Here is an 11643-nt window from a genome sequence, read left to right as displayed (position 1 = left end):
TATCTTTAAAAAGCGCGTAGGCACACTATGCGGGAAGAACTCTAACCTGTTACGTGCGGTGATTCCCGGGTGAAGGGATTACAGGTAAGCGTTTCCTCCTCTTTGTACCTTTCCCCTGAGTTTCAAAAAAATTTAAGATCTACTTATTTATTTGAGAGAGAGAGAGCAGGAGCTGGAGGGGCAGAGGGAGAGGGAGTCTCACGCCCACTCCGCACTGAGCGGGGACCCCGTGCGGGCTCCGTCCCAGGACCCTGCGCTGAAACCAAGAGTCAGATGCTTGGCGGAGGAGCCACCGGCTTCTCCCGCAATGAGCGGAAACTGTTTCATCCGGAAAAAGGGTAAAACAGCAGATGGGTGCAACTCCGAGCTCGTGCTGAGGGACCAGCGCGGAGCAGAGGAGAAGCGGGATCCGAGCCGAGGCGCGGGAGGAAGCGGTACCCGGGCCCCGCCCCGTGCCCGCCCCCGCGTCCGCCCCCCCCCCGCCCCCGCGCCCGCCCCCGCCCCTCCGAGCCCCCGCGGCCCCGCGCGCCGCCGGCTCCCCGCGCCCCCTGCCGGCCCTCGGGCGCAGGGCACGTCCCCGCGGCCGTCAAGGCTCCGAACGCCGCGCGCCCGGTTCCGGAGTGTTCGGAAGGACAGACATCAAAACGTCGACGTTTACTCTGTGTGGTGGGACTGAGGGAGATTTTCACTTTCTAGTGTTTTTTTTTTTATGTTTGTTAAATTGTTTACAATTAAGTATATAAAATAAGTTATCATGTATAAAATCAACCATATTAAATAAACGGATACACTATTGCTACATCCTCCCGCAACCAGGCTTAAAAGAAACAATACAAGTTGACTTCGAGTTGAAAAAAATTCATTTCGGCTTCAACTTCACATTTCCATCTCCAGATTCCTGGAACGTACCTGGTGCCGGGGAAAGCTAACGGATCATGTTTTGCTTTTGTTTGTGGGTCCCCCTCCCAGGATGTCCAGCGAGTTGTCCCAGACCTGCGGCGCCGCGACCCTCCACCCGCGGCCCTCCAGACCCGAGCCTGCCGCGCAGGCGCAGAAGGGAACGAGCGCGCGCGCGCGCGGCAGGTGCTCCCGGAGCAGAGGCTCAGCGCCTCTTATCAGGCGGGAAGAGCGAAGTAGGGAACGGCTTGTGGGATACCGTCTCAACTGCACTGAAAAAGAACAAGGGGCACCTGGCTGGCTCAGTCCAGCAAAGGATTCTTCATTTCAGCTCAGGTGATGATCTTAGGGTGCCCTAAGTGCCCCCTGCCCCCCATCATACCCTCAGAATAGAGGTGGTTGATAACGCTGAACGTTGGCCCGCTTGGGATGAGCACAAGGCGACCCCCCCCCATTCCAGTCCTCTGAGACTTTGCAGGTGGCAGGAAGCTGCCCGCACAGCCAGCCAATGCCCCCCTCTGGACCTGTGCAGCTCCGTTTGGAGGTCCTGCTCAGTCCCGAGGTGGGCATGCTGACGCCCACTGCTGGGGGGCCTCAAGTAAAGGGGCTGGAGGGACGGCCAGGACCGGGGGCTCTGCCCAGGACCTCCTGGCAGGGTGGGACCCCCGGAAATGAGGCACAGTCTCCTGCCAAGGCTCCTTGGGGCACCTGAGGCGCAGGGGTGAGTCCTCATGCTGGGCACAGAGACGGGACTAGAGGGAGGGGCGGGGAGGGTACATGCTTTTCCTAAAGGCTGACGTCCTCCCCTCACCCCCCATCGACCTGCAGTGATGCTGGAATCCAGCCCCACAGGGCACCCCAGCCCCGGCCAGAAATAAGCGTGGCCTGGGGCTTGCAGGGAGGAGAAGGCGAGGGACCTCTCCCTCGGGGAGGCAGGGAGGTGGCCGTGTGTGAACTTCACAAGGAGGAGAGAGGCCCCTGCCAGCCACCCCCAGCCTCTCCCTCAACCCCCTAAAGGGCCATCTTGCCAACATTCCCCACCCCCCATGCAGCGGTCTCAAGAGGAAACTGGGAGCCGCTCGCCACCAGCCGGCATCAAGAAGGTTGACCAGCTGACCCTGCCTGGTGGCTGGAGGCCGAGTCCGGGCGTTAGAGGAAGAGAAGTCAGGACTCCGCACTTGTGCCCCGCCCAGCTGGGAGCAGCAGTGGCCAGGCCCTCCCCTCAGAAGGGCAAGCCCAGCAGCGACCTCCCTGCTGAGCTGAGCCTTGGGGGAACCGGGAATGTATCGGGCTGTTCGGCACACATTCGTTCCTGGCCCCCGTTCCTTCCCCACCCCATCCGCAAAGGGTTCTTTCTGCCTCTGAGGGATAGTGCCAGGCCCACCTCCCGTCTGCGCTCAGCCTTTCATGGGCTCACATACCTGAGACTTCCAGACCCGGGTTCAGAAGCGAACCGGGAGAAGAGAGGGTGGGGGTGAGCGCAGGGCGGAGGCTGGCCTGGGGGCGGGGGCTCTCTGCGGGAGGCTGTTTGTTGGGTGGAGGCCAGTCAGATGCGCGGGATCAGGGCGTCCCGGCTCGAGACAGGGGCTGTTTGTCTTCTCTCCTCTGGGGGGGTGGGGGGACCCAGGAACAGTGCTGGAAACAGTGCCGACCGCATCTCCTAAGAGAGTCCGTCAATCCCCAGAGGAGCGTGAGCAGGTGGGGGGGGGCCCGTGTTCGGAGCCGCGGCCCCTGCGGAAAACCCTGCAGCTCCGGGACTGGGAGGATCCGGGAGAGGCGCCCAAGAGGGATGAGTGGGCACGGCAGCAAGTTCCAGGCCTGACTCCGCAGCTGCCTTCCCTGTGGGCTTGTGCCCTTCCCACCCGCCCCTCCTCTTTGTCAGGTGCCTGAAGAAGCCAGGTGTCCTCAGGTCCTCCCCTCCCGCCCGGTTCCAAAAGCACCTGATCTTAAGGACTCAAACTACTGACCCGGGATTGCTGGGTGGAGAGAGAAGAGGCAAGAGGAGATTGGAAGCTAGAACATTTGGCACAAGGTTATTCCCAGCCTCTGCACGGACGGCTAAAGAAACACGCTTATTCTGGGTGTTGAAATGTTCTACATAAGGGGCTCCTGGGGGGCTCAGCCAGTTAAGCGTCTGACTCTTGGTTTCAGCTCAGGTCCTGATCTCTTGCTGGGCTCCGTGCTCAACAGGACTCGATCCCAGGACTCCTGGCATCATGACCTGAGCCGAAGGCAGACGGTTCACCGACTGAGCCACCCGGGGTGCCCAATAAAAAAATCTTTAGAAATATTCCATATGTTGGACGCCTGGGTGGCTCAGTGGGTTAAGCCGCTGCCTTCGGCTCAGGTCATGATCTCAGGGTCCTGGGATCGAGTCCCACGTCGGGCTCTCTGCTCAGCGGGAAGCCTGCTTCCTCCTCTCTCTCTGCCTGCCTCTCTGCCTACTTGCGATCTCTCTCTGTCAAAGAAATAAATAAAAATCTTTAAAAAAATTAAAATTAAAAAAAAAGAAATATTCCATATGTTGATCTCGGGGGTTAGTTCCATGGTGTGTACGGGTGTAAATATTACTGAGCTGTCTGTGTAAGATCTGTGTCCCCGTATGTAAATTATGCCTCGACAGAAAGGTCTGAACACTGACTGTGAACTCCGTGGGAGTGTAGACTCTAGGGCAGACTGGAGACTGTGTTCCCACTCAGGGAGGTTAAGGACCTCCCTTCTCTTAAGAATTTACACTAAGAGGAGGCGGGACAAATAAGCTGACCTCTCTTCTGGCGAGCTTTTCAAAGTCCTTCTCAGAAATTCCCATTTTTTCCTCCCAGGCACCGAAGCCCCTCCTTGTTGCCAACCTGCCCTCTCTCCCACTGCAGTTCCAACCACGTGCTCTGTCCTCCGCCGAGCCCCGCCATCCCCAGCCTCACACCAAATCCCTCCCGAAGCTTGAAGCTTGGGGACAGAAGGGACCCATTTCAACCTCCTCACCAACAGCGCCCCCACCCCGTCTCTTTGCCCTGGGGATGTCCATCCTGTTCGGATCCTGCTCCGACCCAGGCCCCTTTTCCGGTGGTGTGTGCCAGCCGGTCCTGCATCCCACATCCCCAGCTGCTGGCATTTTGTTGCCATTGCCTGCAGGATGAAGAAAGGGCCCCTGTTATCCAACAATAGGGGAAAGACAGAGACAATGGGAAATTGTGCTTCCGATGGGGTGGGGCCAGAGAAGGAAAGGACAGAAGGACAGACAGGGGGCTGGACAGAAGGGGTTGGGATTTCTGGAAGCCGCTGGAGGTCCGCTGGAAGTCTGCTTCCCACCTTGAGAGCCTTTCCCCGCAGGCGATGCGCACCCAGGTTCCGGAAGACAGAGGTGAGGGCTCTGTGGGACGAGGGGCGGGGCTGCTGCTTCAACTGGCCCGTGTGGAAATGCAGAGACGGCGGGATCTTGACCGTGGTCTGTGAGCTCATCCGCAGTTCATCCTCACACACAGCGGCCCAACGTCTTCATAGCCACCAGTCCATCTGCTCCTTCTCCAGGCCGAGAGCATCTAGAAGAAACGAGGCGCCCCGCCCTCCACATTCCTCCAGGTAATCCTTCCTGGGTGCCTCCTTCATTCCAACCTCTCTGGGGGTCCCCAGCCCCGATCCCAAGCCCCACATCCTCCCCAGGCCCAGGACAGTGAGCCGTGCAGAGAAAGGTCCAGGTCACAGGCTGGACACCAGTCACCTAGCCTAGCTTAGTGGACTGGCAGGTGGACAAGTTCTCGGCACCTTAGCTGCTCCTGGGAGATCAGGGCAGAAGCACAAGGAGCAGCCTTGCTGATCAGGTGCCCAAGTCCCGGGGCTCGAAGGTGCCTGGACCTGCCAGGGGTCCCGCAACGCCTTCACTGGAACGTCTTCCTGGAGCAGGACAAAAAGCAGCCAGTGCCTGCCTCTCCCACCTCTGTGAAGAGACCAGCTTCTAACAGGTAGGCGCTGGGGGCTGTTGGCTCTCGAATTCTCTGCAAGGGCTACAAAGTGGGTACGTGTGTGCCTGCTTAGAAACACACAAACACAGACCAGGAGGAGCGTGAGCCTGCCGTCCTCTTCCTGGCTGTGTGACCTCACTGCTCCCTACAATGTGTGCACCTTTGAACAGGTGTAAGGGGGGACCTGTAATCATTCCCACCTAAATACAGGATACACGGGGCAAATGCTGGGGCGGTCTCATGCGGGTCTCCCGGTGGGTTCCCAGCCCAGGTACTTCCCCTCCAGGCCCCGGGAAGCCCTCTGCACGCAGCCCCCAATTCTCCCTTGCAAGCGCAAGTGGGGCCTGGCCTTCATTTGAAGGAGGAGGGGCTCAGCCCCCTGGCTTCCGGCTTTTCCCACATTCCAGCTCTCCTTCCCAGAATCCTTAGCGGGGACTCATTCTTTAACAAGCACACACATTTATTTAGCACCTACTGTGTGCCAGAAACTGTCCTGGGTGCTGCAGATAAAGGCTAACGCAAACATGGAACTTACTATATACTGGACACGATTTTAAGAATTCTAGCATGTTCCTTTGATGAGATAGATGGGAACTGCTATCGGCATGTTTACTGCTGAGGACACCGAGGCAGAGAGAAGTAAATAACTCGTTCGAAGTCATGCAATTAGCACTTGGAGGAATAGGGGTTAGAAAATGAGTAAAGCCAGGCTAAAGGTGTCCTCAGTCCAATTTTTAAAAAATGGCCAAGTTGATAAAAAACAGATAACAGTAAGGGGAAAAAATCAGGGCACCTGGCTGGTGGTCCATAGAGCCTGCGACTCTTGATTTCAGGGTCATGAGTTCGAGCCCCACACTGGGCAAGGAGCCTACTTAATAAAATAAAGAAAGAAAAAGAAGGGGGAAAATCTACTACTGAAATAGACAGCTGTTTTTGGTATTAGTGCTCTAGCTTTTTAACCACTGGACACCTCCCTGATAACAGCCCACACATGCCCAGGTATCACTCTCAAACCCACACTGCTAGCTCAGTTGCTAATAAAAGTACTTCCAAGAACGGGGGCCAGACCAGTGAAGCAGGGGGCCCAGGGGAGCAGGTCACAGCGCACTACAGTGCGGCCAGCGAGGGAAGAGGAAGGGTTTCCCAGAGGAGGTGAGGCCCACAGTGACGCCCAGGAGAAGGAATTGAGAGCGAATTCAGACTCTCTTGGAGCCAGAAGTCCAAGGTGTCTGGAACACAGTGCTGAGGGCACGGGAGGCGGGGGTGGGGGGGATCCCAGAGGGCCCTGGTAGCCGCGGTTAGGAGCCCAGACCTTGTCCCTAGGGCAAAAAGAGCCAGTGTGTTAGGCAGGAGAGAGACAAGATCACGTTTGGGCTGGCTCTGTTGGAGGACGGTGCGGGGAGAGGAGAGAGACTGCAGGGGCCATCTGGGTGGCGGGACTCAGGAAGTAGCCCCTGGGAGGGGGAAGGGCAGGGAGGCCGTGGAGGGGCAAAAGAGGGATGGCCCTGGAGGCCTGGGGGAAGGGAGTTTGCCACTGTCCCTTCGCCCATCACCTTCCGTTTGCCCCCTTCAGCCCCTGCTCTGTCCCCATGCTTTCCAGCGGGACAGTCCCTTCCGAGGGATCCCCGATGGATGCGATCATCCATCTCCAACCTTGCTCCCTCCTCCTGTTCCTAGTCCCAAGAAATGCTTGTGCTCTTTGTGCCCTACAGACAGCGCTGGGCTGACTCGCCAGCATGCCAGGTCCGCTCAGTCTCCCGACACTCTGCCACTTCCTTCTCCCTTGGGCCTTTGCCATCCTCCACGAAGCCCTGGGGGACGCAGGTAAGACCTCAGCCCTGCCCAGAATTTGGGGACCGGTCGGGGAGAGGCTTCAGGTGTAGGGAAAGTGGATGGGGCAGCTGTTGGAGGTGCCCAGGGAGGGCCATCGCTAAGTGTGGAATGAAGGGGAGCGTTGGAGGAGTCTGGGGTCTAGGGTCTGGATGGGCACTTGCGGTGGGGGTCAAGGGGTTCCTGCCACTGTGGCCCCCTCTGCTCAGCACCCCACCCCGGTCCCCACTACCTCCTGCCCCCCATCCACGAGGTCATTCACTCTCATCGTGGGGCCACGGCCACGCTGCCCTGCGTCCTGGGCACCCCGCCTCCCAGCTACAAGGTCCGCTGGAGCAAAGTGGAACCCGGGGAGCTCCGGGAAACGCTGATCCTCATCACCAACGGCCTGCACGCCCGGGGCTACGGGCCCCTGGGGGGACGTGCCAGGATGCGGAGGGGGCACCGGCTGGACGCCTCCCTAGTCATCGAGGGCGTGCGCCTGGAGGACGAGGGCAGGTACCGCTGTGAACTCATCAACGGCATGGAGGACGAGAGCGTGGCGCTGACGCTGCGCCTGGAGGGTGAGGCCTTGGGTTCCCCGCCCCCTCCTCTTCTGCTGGGCTGTGGCCGCCCCAGCTCGGGTCTCCCAGGACTGCCCCCGCCCGCCGCCGGGGTCCCCCAGCCCTCTCTCCCGTCCGCCTCCCCCCATCCCCCAGGAGTGGTGTTTCCGTACCAGCCGAGCCGGGGCCGGTACCAGTTTAATTACTACGAGGCGAAACAAGCGTGCGAGGAGCAGGACGGGCGTCTGGCCACCTACGCCCAGCTGTACCAGGGTGAGCGGCCGCGCCGGGCACCGCCCGGGCCGGACACCGCCCAGGCCTCTCCGGGATGTGCCCTGCCCCGCGGGGGCGAGATGTGGTCCGGCGTCTGCTGGGACCCCTCTAACCCCCGACCCCGTCTCCCCCTGCCCGCCAGCGTGGACCGAGGGCCTGGACTGGTGCAACGCGGGCTGGCTGCTCGAGGGCTCGGTGCGCTACCCGGTGCTCACGGCGCGCGCCCCGTGCGGCGGCCGGGGGCGGCCGGGGATCCGCAGCTACGGGCCCCGCGACCGGAAGCGCGACCGCTACGACGCCTTCTGCTTCACTTCGATGACGGCAGGTGAGGGCGCGGGGAGGCAGGCGGCCGGCGGGGCGGGGATGAGAGCCCGCGCCCGCGGCTCGGAAGGGGTCGTGGGGACGGTCTGGAGAGGCCCGCGCGGAGCGACATGCGCGCGGCCGGAGGGGACACGGACTCGCCGTGGAGACCGCGCGTGGTGCCCTCGGTCCCCGCGCCCGCCAGGCTCTCCCCGGCCCCCGCACGCCTGCTGCGGTGGTGACGCGCCCCGCTCCGCAGGCCACGTGTTCTTCGTGCCCGGGCGGCTGACGCTGTCCGAAGCGCACGCGGCGTGCCGGCGACGCGGGGCCACGGTGGCCAAGGTCGGGCACCTCTACGCCGCCTGGAAGTTCTCGGGGCTGGACCAGTGCGACGGCGGCTGGCTGGCGGACGGCAGCGTGCGCTTCCCCATCACGTCGCCGCGGCCGCGCTGCGGGGGCCTCCCCGACCCCGGCGTGCGCAGCTTCGGCTTCCCGCGAGCCCAGCAGGCGGCCTTCGGGACCTACTGCTACTCGGAGTAGGGCGACCGGGGCCGGGCGCGAGACCTCCCGCCGCCCCCGTCCCGCCGCCCGCCACGGCCGGGGGTCCCGGGGTCCCGCCAGGCCGGGCGTGGGGGAGGAGGTGGGGGCGCCCGGCGGGACCTCGGACGCGCGGATCCCGCGGACCTCGAGCGCTTCCGCGGCCGCCCCGGGCGTTAAGCGACGGCTGTGTCCCCCAGCCCAGCAACACGAGGACTTCTCACGTCGAGGCGTGGGGCGGGGGCGGCCTGGGGCCCAGCCGGCCGACCTCACGCCAAGGGACACTGCCTGAGGTGGGGCTTCTGCCTGCGGGGGCGAGCCTGCCGGACCGCTCGGGTTGCGGGGCGGGGGCCCCACCGGCGGAGGGCGCACTGCAGGCGCGGCCGCTGGAGAACGCGGGTGCTGTTGTGTCGAGCCCCACGCAGGGCGCCTTGCGCCCGCCAAGACCGTGCGGCTGGGCTCCCGCCGCGCGCCGCCCCCGCAGGCCTGCAGGCGGCCGAACCAACCGAGACGGCCCCGCCGGCCTCCCGCCCCGCGCAGGAAACGCAAACCACCGCGCAGCTGACGGGAAGCGGGCCCTGCGCGGGGTGGGGGGCCCGGCAGCCGGGCCCCCCAGCCCAGCGCGGCGCGGGCACCGGACGGCACGGGCGCCCCCGCGGGCGGCGCGGAACCGGACCCGGAGCACCAGCGTCAGGGCGGGCGCTGCAGAGACAAACGCGGACGCATTTAAGTTTCTTTTCACGCTGCGTGTTGTTCTCGTGAGTCCGTTCGCTCGTCCGGGGTCCGTTCCAGCGGTGCCCGTCCACCGCGGCCAGCTCGCGCTCGCGAAGGGCTCCCGGAGCCCCGGGCACGGACCGCCCAAAGCCGCGGTCCAGGAGGGCTCTTGCGGTGGTCGCCAAAGAGAGTCCGGCCCGTGGGGCTTCGCGTAACCGGGCGAAGGGCTTCTTCAGTGACCCTCGGCCCCGGGGGTCGAGTGTCTGCCCCGGGTCGGCCCTGAGGGCCGCTGAGACAGGGCCACGTGCCGCACACACCAGTACTGTAGCCGTCGGCGGTGACTGTGGGGACAGTGGCGGCAACATCACCCACGGTGACTACGGCCCGGGTGTCCGCAGCCTGCGGGACTGGCCTCCGGACGGCCGCGCCTTGCAGCAGCTCCTCCCTCGGGCGGCCGGGGCCTCGCGGTCAGCCACGGGTTCTCCTTATCCCAGCCGCTCAGGGGCCCGGGCCCGCGGAGCAGCCACCTCGAGCGCTGCCAGTCGCCGCAGCGGAAGGAGGAGGCAAGAAGCGCTGCGGAAGGCGGTGGCCGCGTGAGGGGCCGCGGCCGGGGACACCTGCCTGTTCCGCGGACCGCGCGTTCTCTAGGACCGCCTGCATGGCCTCGCGCAGCCGCCAGGGGGCAGCAGAGAGCAAGCCGACTCCGGCCTGGCGGGGACGCCGCAGCCCGGCCGCGTCCGGACCAGCCGCCGCTCCACCCGCCCAGGCCGGCCCCCGAGCCCGCGGAACAGGCGCGCGGCCGCCGCCCCCTTCCCCCAGTCCTAGCGTGCTAGGTCTGCGGTGAGAGCCCGGAAAGCCACGATTCCGGGCTCAGCTGCTCCCCTGAAGGGAGATGGCTTTCCCTCGGCGCGATGCCCTGACGTTGTCAGAGACCAGATGGGAACCGGCCCCAGGACCCTTCCACTGGCTGCAAAGCTTGGTGTTCTCACCCATGAGTACACATGCTTGCTAATTTTTACAGCTACTCTCCACATTCCTATTACAACTTTTTTTTTTTTTTAATCATGGAGGACTGTAAACCTGCGCAGAGAGAGACTGGGCCGGCGGACCGCTGTATCCCAGCCTGACCGCTTTGAAGCGGAGCCCTCGGGGTCTGTGAATTCGCTCACTTTTGTTTGTGCTGGAGTATTTTTATTTTTAATTTTAATTATTTATTTGTCCGAGAGAGAGAGCACACTTGTACAAGCCGTGGGGGGAGGCAGCCACAGGGAGAAGCAGGCTTTCCACTGATCAAAGAACCCAATGTGGGACTCAGTCCCAGAACGCTGGGATCACGACCTGAGCCAAAAACAGACACTTAACTGCCTGAGCCACCCAGGCGTCCCTGTGCTGGAGTATTTTGAAGCAAATCTCAGACAGCCCATTATTTTTCCTCTTAATTCTCACTATCTATTTCTAACATATAGTGACTTTAAAAAATATTCATAACTCCATTATCCCATCTCCCCCAGTGGACATTATCTAATACATACTTCATGATCACTTTTCCTTGAGTGTCTAGAAAATATAATTTTATAGCTGATTTGCCCAAACCAGGATCCAAGTAAGGGCTATACATTGTTTGATGGATTTTTCTTGGTTAATTTTTATTTATTTTTTAAAAGATCTTGTTTATTCGTTTAGAGGGAGCAAGAGAGAGTGAGCACATGCAGGAGGGGGGAGGGGCAGAGAGAGACTCTCAGGCCGACTCCTGGACGACAGACCGCAGAGCCTCACAAGCCCCAGGCAGGGCTCCATCTCGGGATGCTGAGATCACGGCCCGAGCCTGAGTCAAGAGTTGGAGGCTCAACTAACTGACCCCCCAGGCTGCCCCCCGTTAATTTTTTAGAGTCATATCTCTTCCACCCTCATATTTTCTGTGCCGTTTTGTTTGTTTAGGAAACCGCGTCGTTCTCCTGCTGAGTCTCCCCCATTCTAGATCCGGCTGAGTGTATCCTTGTCGTGTCATTTCACACTTCCCTCTGTCCCCCTCTGTCCCCCACCATTATATTGAGACGTTTCATTAAACACACATTCACTGTTTGCCCAGGAGTCTTTCGTGAGGAGGACCGTGCGCCTCCTGTTCCGTCACATCGGGACGCACACGGTGTCTGGTTGTTGCCGCTGCGGCTGACCGGTACACTCTGTCGTCGGCCTGACACGTTCATTGCAAATGTCCCCGTTGTATCAGCTGTCTATGGCTGTTGCGACAAATTGCCCCAGACGTGGTGTTTTAAGGCAACGGAAATGTATTCTTCTATGGGTCTGGAGGCCAGAAGTCCAAGCTCTTGGTGTTGGCGGTGTAGCCTCCCTGTGTAGACTCTGAAGAGGACGCCTCCTTGCTTCTTTCATCTTCTGGTGGCAGCCAGCATTCTCTGGTGTCTCTGGGGACATATCTCCTCTCTCTGTGTCTGTGGTCACATTGCTTCCTCCTCTTCACGTGTGTGGGCCTCCTCGCCTTCTGTCTTTCCTGAGGACACTTGTCATTGGATTTGCCCCCCACTCTGGCTAATCCAGGATATGACTGAATTTTGGGAATACATTCATGTAAT

The 11643-nt window shown here is 61.4% G+C and overlaps 1 protein-coding gene across 2 annotated transcripts; it reads left to right on the top strand.

Annotated features, from left to right (window-relative positions):
- The first annotated feature begins 4245 nt into the window (after positions 1–4245).
- Positions 4246–11134, top strand: HAPLN2 (hyaluronan and proteoglycan link protein 2). 2 transcript variants are annotated; one of them, XM_032318144.1, is made up of 8 exons: positions 4246–4258; positions 4380–4476; positions 4798–4856; positions 6569–6680; positions 6896–7249; positions 7385–7501; positions 7644–7826; positions 8061–11134. In XM_032318144.1, exons 4-8 carry the CDS (start codon positions 6593–6595, stop codon positions 8339–8341), a joined length of 1023 nt encoding a protein of 340 aa, XP_032174035.1. In that variant the 5' UTR covers positions 4246–4258; positions 4380–4476; positions 4798–4856; positions 6569–6592; the 3' UTR covers positions 8342–11134. The 2 variants fall into 2 exon arrangements, with proteins under 2 accessions (XP_032174035.1, XP_032174036.1); XM_032318145.1 differs by lacking the exons at positions 4246–4258; positions 4798–4856 and having other exon boundaries at positions 4389–4476.
- The last annotated feature ends 509 nt before the right edge of the window (positions 11135–11643 follow it).

This window comes from Mustela erminea, chromosome 17 (genome assembly GCF_009829155.1).
Source record: "Mustela erminea isolate mMusErm1 chromosome 17, mMusErm1.Pri, whole genome shotgun sequence".
Lineage (NCBI taxonomy): Eukaryota > Metazoa > Chordata > Mammalia > Carnivora > Mustelidae > Mustela > Mustela erminea.
Note: the sequence above shows the minus strand (reverse complement) of the source record. Positions and strands in the feature narration are given on the sequence as shown.